This window comes from Nerophis ophidion, linkage group LG23 (assembly GCF_033978795.1).
Source record: "Nerophis ophidion isolate RoL-2023_Sa linkage group LG23, RoL_Noph_v1.0, whole genome shotgun sequence".
Taxonomy (NCBI): Eukaryota; Metazoa; Chordata; class Actinopteri; order Syngnathiformes; family Syngnathidae; genus Nerophis; species Nerophis ophidion.
The window spans coordinates 24,294,844-24,320,152 of NC_084633.1; the positions used below are offsets into that span (position 1 = coordinate 24,294,844).

The following is a 25,309-nucleotide window of genomic DNA, read 5'->3' on the forward strand; positions in this document are numbered from 1 at the left end:
TGCATTGACCTCAAATTTGGGCAAAGTAATGGAAAAAATGATTAATGAAAGATTAATATATTATTTAGAGTCAAAAGAAATTATAAAAAACTACCAAAGTGGTTTTCGCAAAGCAAGAAGCACAAATGACCCAGCAGTGCAGCTGGAAGAGGAAATTAGAAAGGGACAAATAAATAAAGAAAGTATAATTGCGGTATTTTTTGACATAGAGAAAGCGTATGATATGTTGTGGAAACAGGGGTTGCTGATGAAACTAAATAGGATTGGGATTAGAGGAAGAATGTACAGATGGATAAAAGACTTTTTAACAAGTAGAACATTATTAGTAAAGATAGAAAATGAATATAGTAGAGAATACAAAGTGGAAAATGGGACCCCACAAGGGAGTATAATAAGTCCAGTACTATTTTCCATCATGATAAATGAAGTTTTTAGTGAAGTGGAAGGGTTAGTGGAGGTGGCATTGTTTGCTGATGATGGAGTGATGTGGAAGAGAGGTAGAAATACAAATTATATAGAAAAGAAGATTCAAAAAGCGGTAAATAATGTTCAAGACTGGGGGACGGCTTGGGGTTTAAGATTCTCTGTTGGAAAGACAAAAGTCATACATTTTACGAAGAGGAAAATACAAAACAAGCTCCAAATAAAACTCTATGGAGAAAACATAGAAGAGGTACAAGTTTTTAAATATTTAGGAATATGGTTTGATAAAAATATTAACTGGTCAACCCACATCAGCAAGATAATGGAGAAAAGTAAAAAGGTGTTAAATATAATGAGGGCTTTGAGGGGTAAAGATTGGGGGGCTGATAGGTTAACATTGAAAACAATATATATCACTTTAATTCGGTCTGTTATCGACTACGGATGCATTATTTATCGATCTGCTTCAAAAACTCTACTTGAGAAAATAGACCGGATCCAGTCGCAGGCGTTAAGATTATGTTGTGGAGCTACTAAATCTACTCCAGTGGCAGCATTACAAGTAGAAATGAATGAAAAACCTTTGGACATGAGGAGAGATCAACTCTCAGCAGTTTATTGGGCAAACTTAAAAGGATCCAAGCAAGGACATCCAACCCGTCAAGTGCTAATAAATTGCCAAGAAAAAGGGAAGAAAAAAATGAATAGTTTTGGGTGGATAATAGGAGATATATGTAAAAAAACACAAATTGACAATATTAAAGTGAGCCCTACAGTACCAATTCCTGCAATACCACCGTGGATGTATGAAAACCCAAAGGTAGACATGCAGTTACTGAAGAATAGACATTTAAATAGTTACCAAATAGAACAACGGATTGAGGAAATGTTTTTTGATAATATTATGATATACACAGATGCATCAAAAACTATAAATAGTAAAGTAGGAGCTGCTGCAGTTATCCCACAGAGAAATATAGTGTTGAATAAAAGAATTAGTGATAAACTATCTGTTTTTACGGGGGAATTGGTAGCAATTTATATGGCAGTTAACTGGATAGAGGAAAACAAAGCTAGGAAAGTAGTCGTGTGCTCGGACTCCAGCAGTGCATTGACGAGCATAAAAAACATAACATCAGAAACAAGACTAGATATAGTTTATGAAATAGTTCAGGCAATCTACAGAATAAATAAAGCGGGAGGTGTGGTAACATTTCTCTGGGTTCCTGCTCATGTAGGAGTTGAGGGAAATGAGTTAGCTGATAGATACGCAAAACAAGCAACCACTAAAACAGAAGTAAACATGGAGATTAAGCACAGTAAAGAAGAAGTGAAGAGCATAATTAAGATAGAACACAATAAAAAGTGGCAGGATAATTGGAATAAGGAAACAAAAGGTAGAGAGTTTTACAAAGTCCAGAGGAAAGTAGGTGTAATGAGAGGAGGGGGTAGAAATAGGAAGGAAGAAGACATTATGACTAGAATGAGATTAGGGCATACATATCTAAATAGTTCACTAAAATTGATAGGCAAACATACTACAGGGCTGTGTGATTTTTGCCACCAGATAGAAAATGTTGACCATGTCTTAATACAATGTAGGAAATATAATAGAGAAAGAGAAATACTGGAAAATAAGTTAGCAAAAGAAAATATTAGGTTAGAAGTGGGAGATATATTAGGATTGCATTCAGAAAACATAGGATATAAAGCAATATACACATATTTAAAAAACACTGGGTTAAGTAAAAGAATATAGAGTAGGGATCCACCTCGGTCCACACTCCATTACAGTAGGTGGCGGTAATGCACACCAGAAGGTTGCTTGCCAACCGCCATAAAAACAAAAGAAGAAGAAGAAGAAAGTGGACGACGTGGCCGAAGTACGTAATTTTCCTGCGTCTCAGCAAGCCGGGGTTATTCAAACGAGATAAGTACTCGGCCTTCTTTTTTTGATGTCCTGATCAACATTTCTGAGCAAAGATGTCTGGAAAAATCAGAAGTAGAAGTGCAGCAAACGCGGACTCCATATCCGGCGGCGTGTCCTGCGACGAGCGTATTTTGCGAGAATGTCATCAAGTGTACACGGAACCTGACAGTGGTGAGTCGGCTTTAGGGATAGAGATAGCATCATGCTACCACTACTTTTTGCTCCACATTTGACCTCGTTTCTATTTAAATAACTCAACTAATATCATGTATTTAAGTCAGGGTATGTTAAGTGTTACTTCATGTTCAGGCTGTTTTGTCCAAGCTTGATAGCCGTAGTGAAAGGGTTTTTGGGCGATGATCCCCAGGTGACGTTCATTTTTATGGCTTCCTCGTTATTTTTAAAAACGTTTTAATTAATAAAACATTGGTAGCAGTTGTAAAATGAGGTGAGGATCAAAATAAATACAATCTACATAAGTATTACTGGGCTGGCCGATATAAACTTTTATTAGTAGATTGCACATTACAGTACATATTCTGCACAATTGACCACTAAATGGTAACACCCGAATAAGTTTTTCAACTTATTTAAGTTGGGTTCCACGTTAATCAATTCATGGTACAAATATATACTATAAGCATAATGCAGTCATCAAACAAGTTAATCAACAGAGTATATACATTGAATTATTCACATTATTTACAATCAAAGAAGGTATTATGTTATAAGTAATATCAGTAACATATGTTGATATATCAGGCGATATCGATAAATATTGATATTTTTATGACAGAAAATAACAATTAGGAGAAAAAATATTGAAATATTTAAAATGTGCTTTAGTGTGATTATAATCAGCTATGAAGGCAGATGTCAACACAAGCATGGAAAACACTTGAACAAAATAGTTTACTCACGTTGAACACTTTCCAATGAGCTTTTAGAAATAAATAATATGTAAGAAATGCTTCATAAAGTGTAAGAAAACAGTGCAAAGTGTGAAAATGTACACAATTAGAAACCTGGGAAGAACTATTTTCTGCAGATTTAGTGGCAGGAAGTTACAGCTGTGCTCAAAAGGGTGAGCGTGGCTCAGGTGGTGTGGTATTAGCATTCTTGCCTTGCATCATTTACAGACCACATTGGTCTGACTATGGTCCCTCTTGAAAACATGCAAAACAATGAGTTTTCCTCTTTTATCCACCATTTCTTTGCTCTCTGCAGCACTCATTTTTACTTGCTTTTCTCACTCCATGCAAATAATCAAATCGAATCAACAACGTGGCGTGGGTTCCCTCCAGGTACTTACCACCGCCAAAAACTTGCACCTGGGGATAAGTTTATTGGCAACACTAAATTGGCCCCAATATGTGAATATGAGTGTGAGTGTTGTCTATCTGTGTTGGCCCTGGGATGAAGTGGTGACTTGTCCATGGTGTACCCCGACTTCCACCCGAATGCAGCTGAGAGCTGAGATAGGCTCCAGCGACCCCAAAAAGGGACAATCAGTAGAAAATGGAAGGATGGAAGACGGCGCAACCAAACTTGATAGTGAATACTGTTACCTGATTGGCTTTTAGCGTATATATGACTTTTAACACTTATGAGTGGGACCCCCAAGGGTCTTATAATGTTGTTTTTTATTTAAAACGATCAATGCTCAAACAATTATTATGAATCAAAATGAATATTGTTGTGAAATGTTGACCTATTTAAGGCTCCAACTACTTCACATCAAATGTTTGACTTTTAAAATTTTGTATAATTTTTTTTCATGCTTTACAGTTTTTTTTTTCAACAAAAAGGGTATAAAACATAAAACATTACCAAAAACGTAATATTTACTGATAGATCTAAAGTTGATCTACGTATTTAAGTGTTTAAAGTAAAACAATAAAAAAAGCTAATATATGACTTACTTTTACCACATTTATGGGTGGAAGCCTCTGGTTTTCAAGTGTCTTATAATGTTGTTTTTTATTTAAAACGATCAATACTGAAACAATTATGACTCAAAATCAATGTTGTTGCAAATTATTGCCCTATTTAAGGCTCCAACTACTTCACATCAAATATTTGACTTTTGAGGGGGAAATATTGCATAGTGTGTTTTTATGACCATAAACACATTGACAATTTTGGGAAAAAGCCGTCATACATAAACAAGTTTATATCATCAAATAGATCTTAAGTTGATGTAGAGAATTTAGCATGAAAAGTAAAAGATATTTCTATAAGACTTACTTTTAAGACTTCAATGGCAGGGGTCCTGGGACCTCTAACGTTCACAACATGTAGAGAATCCCAAGGGTTAAAAGAGCCATTGACAAGACTCTTTGTTGGCTACGTCAATTTTCTAACGCTTGTTTGGTAGACTGAAGTTGACAACTTTAGAGTGCACGTGTCCAATTGTCAAGGTTTCCTCTTCTCACACCCTGTTTGAACACGCTATGCTTCTGCTTGTTTGCAGGCTTGATGGCGGTGGCGGAGTCTGTGGGAGTAAAGCTGCTGGCCCCCAGGAAGAAGATCACTGTGATGCTGATAGGAAACCACTCTGCTGGGAAAAGCTCCTTCATCAACTGGTAAACACTAAATACTGCTCCCAATCTGTGTATGAGATCATTATTCTGCAGCGCAGTCAACAAGATGTCTTCTTCCTGGTCCGTTAGGTATGTTGAGGAGCACATCCAACGCACTGGAGTAGCTATTGAGACCCAGGGGTTCAGTTTTGTCACAAGCGGGCGCAAGAGAGAATCTCTTACTGTAAGTCACACACTTGACTTTTTCATAGCGACTCCAAATGAACAAAAGAGTTGTCATTTCTACAACTGTATCAGAGCGATACCACATCAACGCTGTGGTACAAATCTCCATCAGTCCTACTTGTGCAACATTTCCCTTCTAAATATCTTTCTAAGTACATGATTTCTTCTATTTTACCAAAGTATTTTACAAACTACTAACTAATACGAGTATGTGCTATGATTTTTTCAATATCGAATAGGCCTATATGCAATGTTCCCATATCGGGATGGGGAGTGAACAAGTTGTATTGGGTTATGCCTTGTATATACAGTACTGCATATTTACATACTACTTCCTGTTTGTCTTTTGCAAGGGAAATGCTACCCTTCATTTATATCCACATTTCAAGCCACTGCAAGAGTTCAAAGGTGAGATTTCCTGGATCTTCTTCCCATATTATCAGAAATGTTTAATGGGTATGGAAACCGTGTTCTTTTTTGGCTCTGAATAAATACCGCCGATCCTACTTAGCATCGGTTCGAGTACATTTCAACGGTGCCATTTTCGGTACTGCTTCACGGTGGAAGAGGGGTTAGTGCGTCTGCCTCACAATACGAAGGTCCGGAGTAGTCCTGGGTTCAATCCCAGGCTCAGGATCTTTCTGTGTGGAGTTTGCATGTTCTCCCCGTGAATGCCTGAGTTCCCTCCGGGTACTCCGGCTTCCTCCCACCTCCAAAGACATGCACCTGGGGATAGGTTGATTGGCGACACTAAATAGGCCCTAGTGTGTGAATGTGAGTGTGAATGTTGTCTGTATATCTGTGTTGGCCCTGCGATGAGGTGGCGACTTGTCCAGGGTGTACCCCGCCTTCCGCCCGATTGTAGCTGAGATAGGCACCAGCGACCCCAAAGGGAATAAGCGGTAGAAAATGGATGGATGGATTGATGGATATTCGGTACTTAAGTTGTGCATTACATCAGGCCCAGTTGCTGACTCAGCTGGCTGGCTCTTCATACTGAGTCACTTGGTGATCACTCCAGCGGCACTGAGAGTGGACTGAGCCTAACTACCTCTAGGTCATGTTGCCTTCTTCAATGCTAATAAAGAAATGGACTCAAAATGCACCGATGTAAGTCAAGTAAGGCTCCACTTTTTAAAAGTGTGCTAGCTTGATGCTAGTATACATTGGCTTTGCTATTGACATGCTACTGATAGCATTAGTGATGTTAGATGGCGATTTAAACACCTCCAAATGTCTTATTGAAAATTACATTTAAGATACACGTTAGAACCAAACAGCTGGTGCGTGATAATATTTACAGAAATTAAAAATTACAATTAAGATACACGTTGGAAACAAACAGCTGGTGCGTGATAATATTTACAGTATTAACACTTTGTAGGGGGCTACAAAAACCACAGTACAAATCATACACCACTGCCACCTAATGTCTTGGACTTGCAACTTAATGTCATACTTGTAAACGACAATAAAACAGGATACAACAACTGGACAACAGTTATAATCATCAGATCATTTTTTGTTGTAATAAAAAATGGATTTTATCATCAAAAACATTATTTATTAGCACACACAAAATTACAGAAAATTGGTACCTTTTGAGCAGCGGTATCAATTCCCAGGTAACAGGAATTGGTACAGTATCAGTTCAAATGTGAACTGTACCATCCATATTCCTGCATAGGAAGAAGTATCAACACGTTAATGGACCACCACCTTCACAAGCTGATTAGAGGGTATTTCCTATCAATATTATTGATGCTAATATTGATTACAACTACATGAGAAAGGTTTACCATGTTCAGAATGAAGAACTCATTAGAGACAGCAACTGTTTCTAACGCTGTGACCGGTAAATGTCTTTTTATGTAATGATCATAGTCCCACATGAATGGTTTCCAGGTGTATCGGAGTACCTGAGCACAGAGATCTGCACATCACGACAGAAACGTTTCAGCCTGGTGACCTTTGTGGATTCGCCGGGATTGGTGGATGGCGATATGAAGTATCCCTTTGATGTGGATGACGTCATCCTGTGGCTAGGTGGGTAAAGGCAGCACCCATTTCCAATGTTAAGGATCTTTTGGAAGCTACGGTCTTTTAAGTATTTGAGATCTTAAATAACATCAGTTTACAGAGGTGCAAGACTATGCTGCTAACAGAAGGAGGCGAGAGAGAGAGAAAACTTTCGGGACTTTATATCTGCCTTAGGAATGCGAGAATAGAGAGGAGAGGTTGGCTGGGTTTTGCTGGGGGGAGGAAGATGAATAAAATCCAGACAACAGGAATGTTTTGATTCAGCGTAACCTTTTGACCAAAAGACAATTAGAATATACATTAGTGATCTTTGGCATCACAACACTCCTTGTCCCTTTACAGGGCGTGAGAAATTTAGCAGGGGTCTACACAGAAAAGACCCATGCAGCAAAGAGCAGCAATACAACATAAATCATAGAAGGACTGTTACTTCGGCTAAAATTGTTGTGAGAAACTTTAGTACGGTAGGTATTGTGGAGTATAATTTTCTCACTTCACACTCTCGTCCGTAGGTGACCTCTGTGACCTGATTCTAGTCTTCTTTGACCCGATGGGTCAGGCTCTGTGCAAACGTACCCTCAACATTGTGGAAGCCCTGAATGACAAACACGGGGACCGACTGCGGTTTTACCTGAGCAAGGCTGATGAAGCTGGGGGCGAGTCTGACCGACAGGTGGGTGCAATAAATTGTCCATAGGTAAGAAGAGGTTGTATTCAGTCACCTGACTTTTCAAGTGGTGGGCCACCAAACCAATATGGCTACTGTGCAGCAAAAGAGGACCAACTATCCCAGTAGGCCAGGGGCCGAGATCTTGCCACTAAAAGCAGATATACGTCAGGTGATTTCACTGATTATCTGAAAGTGGTGGTCCCTAACATGTAGAACTGCTATGCTGCAGACATCATTCTAAAGGATAAAACAGATGAAAAGCATGGAGGTCTACAACTTGTTTGTGTGTGTCTCGGTCAAGGACGTTGCTATCAAGACTCTCTCCACGTGGTTGCCTTTTATGATTTAACTTTGCGTCTACTGCCATGTTTGTTGTTTTTGTTGTTGTAGACTTTGATTTCCTTTTATTGTCATTCAAATTTGAACTTTACAGTACAGACAAGAACAAAATTTTGTTGCATTAGCTTGTTGTAGTGCAGGATAAAAGAGCAATAAGGTGCAGATGTAAATAAATGGATTACTGTACAGAAAAATGTATTCCACGTTTGCATATGCATCCACGTATATTCCAGCGAGTTAATCCATTTTTGGGGGGAATTGAAAGGATTATTTTAATGCGTTCGAGAGTCTTACGGCCTGAGAGAAGAAGCTGTTACAGGATCTGGAGGTTCTCCTACAGAGACTGCTGAACCTCTTTCTAGAGTCTGATAGTGAAAACAGTCCTTAATGGGGATAGGAGGAGTCTTTACAGATTTGATGAGCCCAGGTCAGGCAGCGGCTTTCTGCTATTTCCTGGATAGGAGGAAGAGGAGTCCTGATGATCTTTTCCCCCGTCCTCACCACTCTCTGCAAACTTCCAGTCTGAGGCACTGCAGGCTCCAGTCCAGACAGAGATGCAGTTGGTCAGTGGGCTCTCTATAGTGTTGCTCGCACAGTTACTAGGAAGATTGTTTTACCCGTTTTTCTGAAAATATAACGTTGTCTGGCATATTTAATGAGCAGATGTGATGTCAGATGAATACAACCAAGAGCGTGGACAGTATGTGTCCTTTCACATTTCATTACAAGTAGATACCGGTACATTAAAATCCTGTTCATTAATGTTATTTGGTTTGATAATACAGTTTAATATTTTACAGCCAGTTAATAACTGTGCTTTCCACTTGTAATATTTGCAAGTATTATATAGTAGACTTGGTATGCAGTTGCAATTCCGAGACATTATATGACAGTAGCATATAGGCTACGATGTGTTGCCTAGTCCGGGAGTATTCTTTGCCATTAAGCTGAATCTAGTATTTTGTTGCACCCTACAAAGTGTTTCTACTGTAAGTATTGTACTAACTAGACACCAGCTGTTTAATTGTAACTTGTATTTTAGTTGTAGTTTTTATTAACACATTCGGAAGTGTTGTAAGCGCCATGTAAAATCACTAAAGCTAATCAGTACGTTAGTGTTTTCTATCAGGCATACTTGCTCTGTTGGCATGGAACATTGCAACATTACTTGAAGCCGTGGTCGGCAACCTAAATTGCTAAAAGAGCCATATTGGACCAAAATACACTAAACAAATCTTTCTGGAGCCACGAAAATTAAGTCTTGTAATTAAGGTAATACATGATGTAAATGTTTATATTAGCTATATTATCCTACTATCAAAATTACTTTAAAAGTCCATATAAGTGTTATAATGAAGACAACTCACGATGTGTCCATATTAGCCTACTATCAAAATGACTTTAAAAGTCTTATATAAGTGTTACAATGAAGACAACACATGATGTGTCCATATTAGCATTATTAGCCTACTATCAAAATTATTTTAAAAGTATTTATGTAGTGTTATAATGAAGCCAACACATGATTTACGTGTATATTAGTTATATTAGCCTACTGTCAAAATGACTTTAAAAGTCTTGTATACATTTTATAATGAAGACAAAACATGATGTGTCTATATCAGCTATCCTAGCCTACTATCAAAATTATTTTTGAAAGTCTTATATAAGCGTTATATTGAAGCCAACACATGATGTAAGTGTCTATATTAGCCTACTATTAAAATTGTTTTAAAATTCTTATATACAGTACAGGCCAAAGGTTTGGATACCCCTTCTCCTCATTCAATGTGTTTTCTTAATTTTTATGACTCTTTTTATTGTAGATTGTCACTGAAGGCATCACAACACATGTGGAGTTATGTACTTAACAAAAATGTTGAAATAACTAAAAACATGTTTTATATTCTAGTTTCTTCAAAATAGCCACCCTTTGCTCTAATTACTTATTTGCACACTATTTGCATTCTCTCGGTGAGCATGCCACTTCTTCAAGACTGTTGGAAAACCATTGCAGGTGACTACCTCTTAAAGCTCATCAAGAAAATGCTAAGAAGTCAAAGTAGTAATTGGAGCATAGGGTGGTTATTTTGAAGAAACATAACTCCACATGTGTTCATTCGTACTTGTAATTAGTCATGATAATAAAGACAACTCAGTGAATGAGAAGGTGTGTCCAAACTTTTTGCCTGTACTGTGTTTTAATACAGACAACACATGATTCAAAGTGTCTGTATTAGCTTACTATCAAAATGACATATAATATTATATAAGTGTTATAATGAAGACAGCACATGATTGTCTATATTAGTTGTATTAGCATACTATCAACATCACTTAAATAATCTTATATAAGTGTTATAATGAAAACTATACATGAGTAAGTGTCTATTTTAGTTATATTAGCCTACTATCAAAATAGTCTTGCAAAACCCAAAACCAGTGAAGTTGGCACGGTGTGTAATCCGTAAATAAAAGCAGAATACAATGATTTGCAAATCCTTTTCAACTTACGTATATTCAATTGAATAGACTGCAAATACAAGATATTTAATATACGAACTGAGAAACGTATTTTTTTTTTGCAAATAATCATTAACTTAGAATTTAATGGCAGCAACACGTTGTAAAAAAAAAGTTGTCAAAGGGGCAATTTTACCACTGTGTTACATGGCCTTTCCTTTTATCAACACTCAGTAAATGTTTGGGAACTGAGGAGACCAATTTTTGAAACTTTTCAGATGGAATTCTTCCCAAATCTTGCTCTATGTACAGCTTAAATTGTTCAACAGTCCGGAGTCTCCGATGTGGTAGCGGAGTCTCCCATGTGGTATTTTAGGCTTCATATTGCGCTACACGTTTTCAATGGGAGACAGGTCTGGACTACAGGTAAGCCAGTCTAGTACCCGCAAACTTTTACTATGAAGCCACGCTGTTGTAACACATGGCTTGGCATTGTCTTGCTGAAGTAAGCAGTGTGGCAACATATGTTGCTCTAAACCCTGTATGTACATTTCAGCAAAAACGGTGCCTTCACGTATGTTGTGTAAGTTACCCATGCCTTGGGCACTAATACACTCCCATCCCATCACAGATGCTGGCTTTTGAACTTTACACCAATACCAATCCGAATGGTTCTCTTCATTTTTGACACTATGTCCACAGTTTCCAAAACGATTTTCCACTTTGCATCAGTCCATCATTGATGAACGTGGGCCAACTAAATCCGGCAGCATTTCCGGGTGATTGAAAATGGCTTTCGCTTTGCTTAGTAAAGTTTTAACTTGCACTTACAGATGTAACAACAAACTGTATTTACTGACAGTGGTTTTCTGAATTGTTCTTGAGCCCATGAGGTGATATCTTTTACACATTGATGTCGCTCTTTGATGCAGTACCACCTTAGGGATTGAAGGTCCGTAATATCAATGCCAGTGATTTCTACAGATTCTCTGAACCTTTTAATAATAATAACAATAATGATGATACATTTTACTTACAATGCACCTTTTTGGGCACTCAAGGACACCGTACAAAATCAAAACAATAAAATCAATCGGACAAAAACAACAACAAAGATCAATAAGATTCACAGTGAATAGCAGTCAGGAATAGGTGTGTTTTGAGTGTTGATTTAAAGAGGGATATAAAGTCTATGTTATGAAGGTCTGGTGGTAATTACTTCCAAAGATGAGGGGCTGAGCGGCTGAAAGCTTGGGCACCCTTGGTGGACAGTTTATGTACGGGGACAGTAAGATAAATGGATGAAGATGATCTCAGGGAACGTGAGGGTGTGACGACATTGAGCAGGTCAGAGAGATATGATTGAGAAAGGTTATGGATATCTTTGAAAGTGAGGAGAATTATTTTATATTGGATACAGTGTTTGATGGGTAGCCAATGGAGTTTTGGCAGGGTGATGTGCTGGATTGAAGGGGTTCTGGTGATTATCCGGGCTGCAGAATTCTCGAGAAGCTGAAGTTTTTGAAGTGACTTGTGAGGGAGACCAAACAGGAGTGAGTTGCAGTAGTCCAGGCAAGAGGTGACAAGGCTATGGACTAGTACTGTATGGCAGCAGTATGTGAGGTTAGGGATGGGCTAAGTCGATTAATGTTGCGTAGTTTCAAGTAAGCAGCCCTGGTAATGTTGTTTATGTGAGCTTGAAAAGAGAGTGTGCTGTTGAGGATGACACCCAGACTTTTAACTTGGGAGAAGGGTGAGAAAGAGGAATTGCCGAGAGTAACGGACAAGCTGTGTGTTTTGGCTAGAATGGAATTTGTACCTACAGGTAAGATTTCAGTTGTATTACTATTGAGTTGGAGGAAATTGGATGTATTTGAGTTTGAGTTCACTGAGGCAGTCTGTAAGAGAGAGAGGAGGAAGAGAAGCAGTTGGTTTGGTTGAGACGTAGAGCTGGGTGTCATCCGCACAACAGTGGAATGAATTTACGGAAAATATTGCCAAGTGGAAGAATGTAGATGAAAAAAGCCGGGGACCAACAATAAAGCCCTGGGGCACACCAGAGGAAACGGGAGATGGAGTGGATTTGAATAAACGGAGATGAACAAACTGAGTGCGGTGGGAGAGATCTGATCTAAACCAGTGAATGGGGTGTGTTTGTGAGTGAAATTGTATTAAAGGCTGCAGTGAGATCTAAAACGATGAGAATAGTGAGAAGAACAGAATCAACTGTCAGGAGGAGAGTGTTTGTAATTTTTACACGTGCTGTGCATGGGGCAGAAACCAGATTGGAATATTTCATAGTGTTGGCATTTCTTTGTTTTTGATTTGCAAAGTGTGGGAGTAAACCAGGGTGCAGACTTGGTGAAAGATGCATTTTTGTTTTTCTCTGGAAGCAACAAATCCAGTAGATGAAGATTATTGTTGTGGTAGGTGACCAGTTCATCGAGAGAGGAAATCGTCTTGGCTGTCAATGGCTGTGGAAAGAGTGTCAGAGTTGATGTCCTTGATTTTGTGAAAACAGATATTGCAGGGAAAGATAATAATAGAAATAATAGAAAAACATAATTTGAGAGTGAAATATACTAGCAGTGAATTGAAAGTGGCATTAACAACATTTACACCTGAACAACAAACCAAATCAAGTGTGTGTCCTTTACCGTGGGTAGGGAAGTTGATGTACTGCTGCAGACCAAAGCTTCGAAGACAGGATGAAAAATCACTACCGATTGTATTGTTAGTGGTGTCCATGTGAAAATTAAAATCCCCCAGCAGTACAATATTAGGGGAAAGTGAGGAAACATGAGCGAGAAAAGCCGAAAAATCACTAATAAAATGGTGGTAAAATAAAGTGGTCGGTATACAGCAGCAATGATTGTGGGAGTAACTGTGCATTCAAAGGATCAGAAGGCAGTAGAAGACACCAGTGAGACTTTCCACTTCTCGAGAGAGATCATCGCGATAGATCATCACTGTCCCATGCAGACAAGGCAAGGCCAGACACAAAGTCTACAAGCACAACATGATATATTTTTAACTACTATAGTAGCAATAAAAAAGGACAATAATTACAGTGCATGTACATGTGGCATAGTATTTTTACCAGTATTACATTTTTTTATAGGGTTAAGGGCAGTTTGGGGTTTCCCCTAAACTGCCAGGATACCTGTGGTTGTCACATAATGTCAACAAGTAATTTGCATAATTTGATATAAGATTTTCTTTCAAAAAAAGCTCCAAAAATGTATACATATATTTAAAAGTAAATGTTTTTATTGATTAGTATTAACAATATATTTATTTATTGTTTTGCCATATTTTCAATTGCTGCTGCTTTTTGTACACGGTACATTTTTGAGATTTTTTCAAGTGTTTACACTTCTTGTGGCGTTATTATAAAATGTAGTCGTGTTTGGAGACTACTTCTGTCCCATGTCCCAGACAAACAGGCTGCAGCAATCCTGGCGTCACATTTGCTCGGTGCTGCTGCTCCAGTTGGACTTTCTCTTCTTAAAAGTCGCCACTGTCGTCCTTAATATTTGCAGATTTTGTAGATGGCTGTCCGCGGGTATATCTGGTTACGTCCACATTGCAGAAAAACACTCCAGACAATGGCGTGCGTTATGTTTACATCCGGTTTCAGTAGCACGATTTTCGGTAATCAAAGTCTTTTTCCAGTGGTCCAGTTTTTGGTAAATCGATTGTCAATACTGCACAAATAGTTGGTCATATATATAAATTCATACTGTAACGAATAGCTAATGTTAATGTTTTATGTTTGTGTGGTTAGTATTTGATGCCGGTTTTTCCCATGTTGACAAACACACCGTCATTGCCTGAAAGGTGATTGGCAGAGAATGAGGAAGTTTCGTTGTGTGTCCGGGGAAGAGCGGATTCATGAGACGAAAGTGTTTGCACGGGAGGTAAAACCTGCGGGAATTGTGCTGCTTGAGTATTATAAGATTAGTAATAAAATTTAAAAAAATATTACTTCAATTTATTTTCTAGTATAAAAAAAATCTCCAATTTTCAAGGTGTGGTGGTTCTAAAAATTCAATTACATTAAGGGGAAACCCTGGATATGTGTTTCAGCAGTTTAGTATACTATGAAACTTAGTCTCCAGTTAAGGTTGTACATGTTTCTATCTGCACTTATGTTAAAATATAAAAAGCATTTTCTCTTGCCCTGATGTGGGATCTGAGCCAAGGATGTCGTTGTGGCTTGTGCAGCCATTTGAGACATGTGTGATTAAGGGCTATATAAGTACACTTTGATTGATAGATTAAATACATTTTGTCGGTGTACACATGGCTATTGCTGTTATTTTGTATCGAACCACCCATCTTTCTTTATATTCAAGAGCTCTAGCTTGTGGTTAGCTCTTAGCATAACCTCCTACGGTGTGTAGTGTAGCATGTTTAGCTATTCCTTTTCCTCCAGTGATAATGATACTGAAACAATTTATATGCGGCCATGGAGAAAAGGATTGCTGACTTAGAAGTGGCTTTGGACTGAGGAGGGATGTTAGCCCCTAGCTAGAATGTGAGATTTATCATCATTCATGATCACGATATAAGGATAGTCTTAAAATGTTTGTCAGTTAAATGTAGATCATTCATATAGTCTATATTGCACAACCCTATATCAAAATATTGATATACAGTATACTGAATTTGGTTCTACGTGAATGGATTCAACATTGAAAAGGCATGGTCAAATGATGATTGTGCTGTTATTCTTTTTGACAGCGAGTCATGATGCAGATTGTCCAGGAGCTCTGCAAGCGACCAGGACTCAACAAATGTGGCTTTGACATGCCCACCATCTATGTTCCTAATCCCAACAAGGTACACCACTTTTCTGATTTCTCAACTACCGCTTCATGATTTGTGCGCCTTTTTGGATTTTAGCCGAGCCGCTGCGTCAACCAAATTGAGGAAGTGTGCCGCACAGTTGAGAAAACCATCAACCAGACCGTCCAGAATACACTCAACTCCCTGGAGAAGGACTGTGAGGTCATCAGTGAAGCCATCACTGATAAACTGGCCAATGACAGGTAAGCACACACAAATTGGAACAAATCTTATATTTTCCATGTCATCTATTTATCCCACCATTAGGCGTGCTGATGAGCGAGTCTATTCGGGTCCATTTTCTCACAGAATGTGCACTTGATTATAAGGCGCGCTAAAGGGGTCATATAGTTTTTGTTTTCTACATGTAAACATTTATTTGTGGTCGACATAACATGTCATGATGTTTTTTTGGTCAAAATGTTGCATTGATGATGTTTTACACCATCTTCAGGCCGCTCTCTGATCACTTCTTCAGGATGTTTCGTTTAGTGGGCGCTTTTATTTTTGTGCCTCCACTTCGACAGCGTCTTCTGCCTGTTATCTTCCCGGTAGTTTGTAGCACTTCCATAGCGAGTCTAGTGACTGAAATAAGTTAGAAATGTATTTATATTTGAAATGGCAACAGTGGAGGATGAATGCCCTACAACAAGAAGGATAGAGAAAAAGAAGGAGATGGACTACAATGGCAGACATGCGCAAATTTTCGGGGACTTATGCAAATCCCAAATACAAATCATCAGGTACCAGAAGGTAACAAAAAGTTAGTTTTGCATAATAGGTTGAAACAAAACACCAGATAATGTCTCCTAATAGGTGCCATATTGGGTCCTTATACACACACCATAATAATACCGTATGTAGAACATCTGAAGACGGTAGCCGTAATGCTCAGACAGTCCATGAAGCAGTGCAGCTTCATAGCTTATCAATGTCACACTAAAACATTTGACAGATTTTTGAGCACCGTGTGTAATGTTCTATATTCTCAATGAAACATCAAAGTTTTGGTCTTGCCTGCTTACAGGTACTGGCTAGCAATTTTTATTAAACAGGCATCAACCTGTTGGTACTGACAGGCCAAGCGGTGTGTGGCTTCAGCGGTCGCGGAGGCAAAAACTCAGACATGGGAGGAGTTCGGGGAAGCCATGGAAAACGCCTTGCAGGCTGCTTCAAAGCAATTCTGGACCACCATCCGCTACCTTAGGAAGGAGAAGCAACACACTGTCAACACCGTGTATGGTGGGGATGGTGTTCTGCTGACCTCGACTGCGGATGTTGAGGATCGCTGGAGGGAATACTTGGAAGACCTTCTCAATCCTACCAACACGTCTTCCTATGAGGACGCAGTTTCTGGGGAATCTGTGGTGGGCTCTCCTATTTCTGGGGCTGAGGTCACCGAGGTAGTTAAAAAGCTCTTCAGTGGCATGATGAGATCCGCCCGGAGTTCCTTAAGGCTCTGAATGCTGTGGCGCTGTCTTGGTTGACAAAACTCTGCAGCATTGCGTGGACATCGGGGGCGGTACCTCTGGATTAGCAGACCGGGGTGGTGGTTCCTCTCTTTAAGAAGGGTAACCGGAGGGTGTGTTCCAACTATCGTGGGATCACACTCCTCAGCCTTCCCGGCAAGGTCTATTCAGGTGTAATGGAGAGGAGGCTACGCCGGATAGACAAACCTCGGATTCAGGAGGAACAGTGTGGTTTTCGTCCTAGTTGTGGAACTGTGGACTAGCTCTATACTCTCGACATGGTCCTTGAGGGTGCATGGTAGTTTGCCCAACCAGTCTACATGTGCTTTGTGGACTTGGAGAAGGCATTTGACTGTGTACCCCGGGAAGTCCTGTGGGGAATGCTCAGAGAGTATGGGGTAATGGACTGTCTGATTGTGGCGGCCCGCTCCCTGTATGATCAGTGTCAGAGCTTGGTCCCCATTGCTGGCAGGAAGTCGGACCCGTTTCCACTGAGGGTTGGACTCCGCCAAAGGTGCCCTTTGTCACCGATTCTGTTCATAACTTATATGGACAGAATTTCTAGGCGCAGTCAGGGCGTTGAGGGTATCTGGTTTGGTGGCTGCAGGATTAGGTCTCTGCTTTTTGCAGATGATGTGGTCCTGATGGCTTCATCTAGCCAAGATTTTCAGCTCTCACTGGATCGGTTCGCAGCAGAGTGTGAAGCGACTGGGATGAGAAACAGCACCTCCAAGTCCGAGTCCATGGTTCTCGCCCGGAAAAGGGTGGAATGCCATCTCCGGGTTGGGGGGGGGGGTATTGCCCCAAGTGGAGGAGTTCAAGTACCTCTTGAGTCTTGTTCACGAGTGAGAGAAAAGTGGATCGTGAGGTCGACAGGCAGATCGGTGCAGCGTCTTCAGTAATGCGGACGCTGTATCGATCTGTTGTTGTGAACGGAAGGCAAAGCTCTCAATTTACCAGTCGATCTACATTCCCAATCTCACTTATGGTCATGAGCTTTGGGTTATGACTGAAAGGTCTAAATCAAGGGTACAAGCGGCCGAAATGAGCTTCCTCCACCGGCTCTCCCTTAGAGAGGGTGAGAAGCTCTGTCATCCGGGAGGAGCTCAAAGTAAAGCCGCTGTTCCTCCACATCGAGAGGAGCCAGATGAGATGGTTCGGGCATCTGGTCAGGATGCCACCCGAACGTCTCCCTAGGGAGGTGTTTCGGGCACGTCCGACCGGTTGGAGGCCATGGGGAATGTCTCCCGGCTGGCCTATGAACGCCTCGAGATATCCCGGGAGGAGCTGGACGAAGTGACTGGGGAGAGGGAAGTCTGGGCTTCCCTGCTCAGGCTGCTGCACCTGCGACCCAACCTTGGATAAGCGGAAGAAGATGGATGGATGGATGGGCATCAACTTGCAGGCCACACGTATCTCTGTGTTACTGCCATCTACTGGTCTCACTTATCATTATACCATGTAACAAATAACATTGCTTGGAGCTCGGTAAGCAGAACATTAGGTGCACTGTTTATTTTTGAGAAAATGAAATGATTTTGAGTAAAATAGTGTGAACTCTCCTGTCATCTTTGGTGTGTCTTGCAGGCAGACCAGTGTTGCCAACAGAGGCGCACGCTGCAAGAGCTGCTTCCTGACTCTACTGGGCTTTAGCATCCCGATAGCTCTTCTGTCCATACTGCTGCTGGGCACTTTGTCACAGGAAGTGCTGGAGATGGCTGTGGGTCGCCAAGGCATTGAGGCGCTATCGCTCTATCTGGTTAGTACTTGGCAGAGGGGACCATCTCCAAATGGAAATGTTGTCTCACTTGTCATTTCCAGGTTCCTGTGGTGCGGATCTTTGAGTCTATGTCTGGAGAGCAGCAACTTTACGGCTGTGGCGGGATGGTCTTTGCTTCCTTCATCTTGCTCCTCATTGCACGCTTCTCCTTCAGGTACCAGAAATATACGACAGTCCATAATTGCTTCTTCATCGGCCTTTGCGAATCAAAAAGTTTATATATTGGAGCCAATTATTCCATAAGAAATCATGTAAGTATGAATAATGAACTCCAACCTCAACAAAGTCCATATTTTACTGAAGGTTTGTACACTTTATACAAACCCTGTTTCCATATGAGTTGGGAAATTGTGTTAGATGTAAATATAAACGGAATATGATGATTTGCAAATAATTTTTAACCCATATTCAATTGAATATGCTACAAAGACAACCAGAGATGGGTAGTAACGCGCTACATTTACTCCGTTACATCTACTTGAGTAACTTTTGGGATAAATTGTACTTCTAAGAGTAGTTTTTATGTAACATACTTTTACTTTTACTTGAGTATATTTATAGAGAAGAAACGCTACTTTTACTCCGTTCCATTCATGTACATTCAGCTCGCTACTCGCTTCTTTTTTTTTTTATCGATCTATTAATGTTTGTTTTGGTTTTTCAAAGTAGGAACTACGCATGCCTGCGTTTTACCAATCACATGTAGTCACTGGTGACGTTGGACCAATCAAACAGAGCCAGGCGGTCACGTGACCGTCACACGTCGAATCCGACTTAAAAACTTATTGGGGTGTTACCATTTAGTGGTCAATTGTTCGAAATATGTACTGTACTGTGCAATCTACTAATACAAGTTTCAATCAATCAATCAAAAGTGTAAAGGAAAAAAGACACTTTTTATTTCAACCGTACTTCCCGTCAAAAGCCTAAAGGCTGATCGCACAGCTCCTGTCTTCACAATAAAAGTGCCGCTCCATCGCGCCTGCGCTAACAAAATAAGAGTCTCCGAAAGCCAGCGCAAACAAGCTAGCAAACTACGGAGTTTGCCGCCAATGTATTTATTGTAAAGTGTATAAAAACGAATATAGAAGCTGGACAAATAAGATGCCAAAAACCAACGACTTTCATGTGGTATTAGACAGAAAGGAAGAACTTTTTTTCTCCTCCATTTGAAAACGTGGACATCTGATTCCAATCAATGAAAGTCATCAGAATCAGGTAATACACCAACTTATATTCTTGTCTTCATGAAAGATAGGAATCTGTGTTAACCATGCATGTATATTCATTAAAACACCTTCAACATGTGAACAAAAACGGCAAAATAAATACATATAAATGATATACTGTATATGTATATATATATATATATATATATATATATATATATATATGTATATATATCCATCCATTTTCTACCGCTTATTCCCTTTGGGGTTGCGGGGGGCGCTGGCGCCTATCTCAGCTACAATCGGGCGGAAGGCGGTGTACACCCTGGACATATTAATATATATGATATGTGTGTGTATGTATATGATTCGTGTGTGTGTATATATGAGGTAGATCACCTCCACTTGGTCATTTATAAAATAATTAATTGACGTTGAAAAACTAATTGGGGTGTTCCCATTTAGTGGTCAATTGTACGGAATATGTACTGTACTGTGCAATCTACTAATACAAGTTTCAATCAATCAATCAATGAATGCCTACTGAGCCTATGGTGCTGTTAAGTTATTGTGGCTCAATTTGCATTTTTTTATTTTAATGTATTATTATTTAATATATATTATTGTTTTAGTTGCTTAAGAGATATTCCTGGCTCTGAATTTGCCTATTGCCATTTTTATGTTTTTGTGCATTATTTGTTGCCGTAATGAGGTTACTCATCAGTTACTCAGTACTTGAGTAGTTTTTTCACAACATACTTTTTACTTTTACTCAAGTAAATGTCTGGGTGACTACTCCTTACTTTTACTTGAGTAATAAATCTCTAAAGTAACAGTACTCTTACTTGAGTACAGTTTTTGGCTACTCTACCCACCTCTGAAGACAACATATTAGATGATCAAACTGATAACATTTTTTTTTTTTTTTGCAAATAATCATTAACTTTAGAATTTGATGCCAGCAACACGTGACAAAGAAGTTGGGAAATATGACAATAACTACTGATAAAGTTGAGAAATGCTCATCAAACATTTATTTGGAACATCCCACAGGTGTGCAGGCTAACTGGGAACAGGTGGGTGCCATGATAAAAGCAGTTTCCATGAAATGCTAAGTAATTCACAAACAAGGACGGGGTGAGGGTCACCAATTTGTAAGCAAATTGTCAAAACAGTTTTAGAACAACATTTCTCAACGAGCTATTGCAAAGAATTTATGGATTTTACCATCTACGGTCCATAAAATCATCAAAAGGTTCAGAGAATCTGGAGAAATCCCTGCACGTAAGCGATGATATTATGGATTTTTGATCCCTCAGGCGGTACTGCATCAAAAACCGACAGCAGTGTATAAAGGATATCACCACATGGGCTCAGGAACACTTCATAAAACCACTGTCAGTAACTACAGTTGGTTGCTACATCTGTAAGAGCAAGTTAAAACTCTACTATGCAAAGCAAAACCCATTTATCAACAACACCAAGAAACGCTGCTGGCTTCGCTGGGCCCGAACTCATCTAAGATGGACTGATGTAAAGTGGAAAAGTTTTCTTTGGTCTGAAGTGTCCACATTTCAAACTATATTTGGAAACTGTGGATGTGGTGTCTTCCGGAACAAAGAGAAAAATAACCATCCGGATTATTATAGGCGCAAAGTTCATAAGCCTGCATCTGTGATGGTATGGGGGTGTATTAGTGCCCAAGGAATGGGTAACTAACACATCGTTGTTAAAAGAAAAGGTGATGTAACACAGTGGTGAACTTGCCGTTTCCCAACTACTTTGGCACGTGTTGCAGCCATGAAATTCTAATTTAATTATTATTTGCAAAAAAAATAAAGTTTGAGTTTGAACATCAAATATCTTGTTTTTGTAGCATATTCAACTGAATATGGGTTGAAAAGGATTTGCAAATCATTGTATTCCGTTTATATTTACATCTAACACAATTTCCCAACTCATATGGAAATGGGGTTTGTACACAACATAAAGTACTGTATATCAAACAAACATAACAACTTTCTCTTAACAAGCCAAAACAAGTGCACACACAACTTTGGTGCCCTCCCAAACCATCAGGAATCACAAAAATCCTCAAATTTAACAATATAACTAACCGTATGTTGAAGCACAGTACATCTGACTGTGGTAGCCGCAATTTCCCAACAATCCATGAAGTGGTGCAGCTTTATAGCTTACCAAAGTCATACTAAAACATTTTGACAGATTTTGGAGCGCCGTGTGTAATGGTCTACTATATTCTCAATGAAATATCAAAGTTTTAATGTTGCTTGCTAATGCTAACCCATACCTTTCATTTATTGAACAGGCGTCAATTTGCAGTCCACACATTTTTTATGTGTAACTGCCATCTACTGGTTACACTTATCATTGCACCAAATAACAAAGCAGAACCAGAATGATTCGGTACATAGGCGCACCAGGTTGAAAGGCGCAATGTCTATTTTTGAGAAAATTTAAGGATTTTAAGTGGGCCTTGTAGTCGTAAAAATTCAGTATTTATTTATTTGAGGCCGATATTTATTAAGGAATGGAAGGTTCCAGTGTTCCTGATAGCGACAAGTGGTAGAAGACGAATGGATGAATGAAAGTTGACCTGACAAATGTGTATTTGTTGCTCATGAACAACTTACATCATAACACTTTCACAACAAACACACACACACCTGCTTTGCCAGAAAGGTAGCATCAAAAAATAGAACAAGATATTTACTGGCATTGAGGTGTGGATCAAAAAGTGATTCCTGGCCATAATATCATGCTACTTTGGTGTTAAACAGGTTGTCTAAATAAAGGTGGTTTAAAGAGGCCTTACCTTGTATTCTTTATATTTCAGTCAATATTTTAGATGACGGAAATGTGATGTAGTTTGGTTGAGTGAAACCAACGAGATGATTCGAATTGGACTCAAATGTTTTTTTTGTCAAAAACTGCATTAAAACCTGCTGTCAGAATGGACACTTCATTAGGAAAACCTGCACAATGAGATTTAGTGCCATCCAAATGAAGATATGTTCATCAAGATAACTTTGATGTGTTTTTTGATAGGACCCAACCAACTCTGTCAGGCAAGCAGAAAAGGCAGCTGCAGGAGAAGTTGGAGTTTGTTCAGGAAGTGGCAAAGAGCAAAAAGGTACTGTGTGACGTATAAATGAATGCCTCTCAATCTAGAGGTTATGGCTCTTTGAAGGGAGTCCTTCCTTGCAATGAGCCCCTCAAAACACAGGCTCCTCATTTAGTTACTTTTAATTAAGGAAACAATCACCAGTGTCATTTATACATGATGTTGGAAATGTGTGTGTGTGTGGGAGTGTGTGTGGGAGTGTGTGTGAGTGTGTGTGTGTGTGTGTGTGTGCGTGTGTGTGTGTGTGTGTGTGCGTGTGTGTGTGTGTGTGTGTGTGTGTGTACATGTATATACATATATGTATAACTATATGTGTGTGTGTATGAGCTGCAACCTTATCGTGGTAGAGGAGTTTGCGTGTCCCAATGATCCTAGGAGCTATGTTGTCCGGGGGCATAAAGCCCCCTGGTAGGGTCTCCCAAGGCAAACAGGTTCTAGGTGAGGGATCAGACAAAGAGCAGCTCGAAGACCTTTATGAAGAAGAAAAATCATGGACCCAGATTTCCCTCGCCCGGACGCGGGTCACCGGGGCCCCCTCTGGAGCCAGGCCCGGAGGTGGGGCACGATGGCGAGCGCCTGGTGGCCGGGCCTGTTCCCATGGGGCCCGGCCGGGCACAGCCCGAAGAGGCAACGTGGGTCACCCCTCCAATGGGCTCACCACCCATAGCAGGGGCCATAGAGGTCGGGTGCATTGTGAGCTGGGCGACAGCCGAAGGCAGGGCACTTGGCGGTCCGATCCTCGGCTACAGAAGCTAGCTCTTGGGACGTGGAACGTCACGTCAATGGGGGGGAAAGAGACTGAGCTAGTGCGCGAAGTCGAGAAATTCCGGCTGGATATAGTCGGACTCACTTCGACGCACAGCAAGGGCTCTGGAACCACTTCTCTCGAGACGGATTGGACCCTCTTCCACTCTGGCGTTGCCGGAAGTGAGAGGCGACGGGCTGGGGTAGCAATTCTTGTTTCCCCCCGGCTCAAAGCCTGTACGTTGGAGTTAAACCCGGTGGACGAAAGGGGAGCCTCCCTCCGCCTTCGGGTGGGGGGACGGGTCCTGACTGTTGTTTGTGCTTGTGCACCAAACAGCAGTTCAGAGTACCCACCCTTTTTGGGAACACTCGAGGGAGTACTGGAAAGTGCTCCCCCGGGTGATTCCCTTGTCCTACTGGGAGACTTCAACGCTCACGTTGGCAACGACAGTGAAACCTGGAGAGGCGTGATTTGGAAGAATGGCCGCCCGGATCTGAAACCGAGTGGTGTTTTGTTATTGGACTTTTGTGCTCGTCACAGTTTGTCCATAACAAACACCATGTTCAAACATAAGGGTGTCCATATGTGCACTTGGCACCAGGACACCCTAGGCCGCAGTTCCATGATCGACTTTGTAGTTGTGTCATCGGATTTGCGGCCTCATGTTTTGGACACTCGGGTGAAGAGAGGGGCGGAGCTTTCTACCGATCACCACCTGGTGGTGAGTTGGCTCCGATGGTGGGGGAGGATGCCGGACAGACCTGGGAGGCCCAAACGCATTGTGAGGGTCTGCTGGGAACGTCTGGCAGAGTCTCCTGTCAGACAAAGTTTCAATTCCCACCTCCGGAAGAACTTTGAACATGTCACGAGGGAGGTGCTGGACATTGAGTCCGAGTGGACCATGTTCCGCACCTCTATTGTCGAGGCGGCAGATCGGAGCTGTGGCCGCAAGGTAGTTGGTGCCTGTCGGGGCGGCAATCCTAAAACCCCTTGGTGGACACCAGCGGTGAGGGATGCCGTCAAGCTGAAGAAGGAATCCTATCGGGTCCTTTTGGCTCATAGGACTCCGGAGGCAGTGGACAGGTACTGACAGGCCAAGCGGTGTGCCGCTTCAGCGGTCGCGGAGGCAAAAACTCGGACATGGGAGGGGTTCGGGGAAGCCATGGAAAACGACTTCCGGACGGCTTCGAAGCGATTCTGGACCACCGTCCGCCGCCTCAGGAAGGGGAAGCAGTGCACTATCAACACCGTGTATGGTGCGGATGGTGTTCTGCTGACCTCAACTGCGGATGTTGTGGATAGGTGGAAGGAATACTTCGAAGACCTCCTCAATCCCACCAACACGTTTTCCTATGAGGAAGCAGTGCCTGGGGAATTTGTGGTGGACTCTCCTATTTCTGGGGCTGAGGTCGCTGAGGTAGTTAAAAAGCTCCTCGGTGGCAAGGCCCCAGGGGTGGACGAGATCCGCCCGGAGTTCCTTAAGGCTCTGGATGCTGTGGGGCTGTCTTGGTTGACAA

At 40.8% G+C, this 25,309-nt stretch overlaps 1 protein-coding gene across 1 annotated transcript in view; it reads left to right on the forward strand.

The window, feature by feature from the left end:
* The first annotated feature begins 2,291 nt into the window (after positions 1–2,291).
* si:ch211-11k18.4 (uncharacterized) overlaps positions 2,292–25,309 on the forward strand; it is a 36,440-nt gene continuing 13,422 nt past the window's right edge. Inside the window, exons 1-11 of the mRNA XM_061885310.1 lie at positions 2,292–2,524; positions 4,827–4,938; positions 5,026–5,119; positions 5,475–5,529; positions 7,027–7,167; positions 7,674–7,834; positions 15,380–15,478; positions 15,542–15,687; positions 18,541–18,712; positions 18,775–18,887; positions 22,972–23,056. Coding sequence (XP_061741294.1) covers positions 2,407–2,524; positions 4,827–4,938; positions 5,026–5,119; positions 5,475–5,529; positions 7,027–7,167; positions 7,674–7,834; positions 15,380–15,478; positions 15,542–15,687; positions 18,541–18,712; positions 18,775–18,887; positions 22,972–23,056 — 1,296 coding nt within the window. The 5' untranslated portion in view covers positions 2,292–2,406. The remainder of the gene's footprint in view (positions 2,525–4,826; positions 4,939–5,025; positions 5,120–5,474; positions 5,530–7,026; positions 7,168–7,673; positions 7,835–15,379; positions 15,479–15,541; positions 15,688–18,540; positions 18,713–18,774; positions 18,888–22,971; positions 23,057–25,309) is intronic.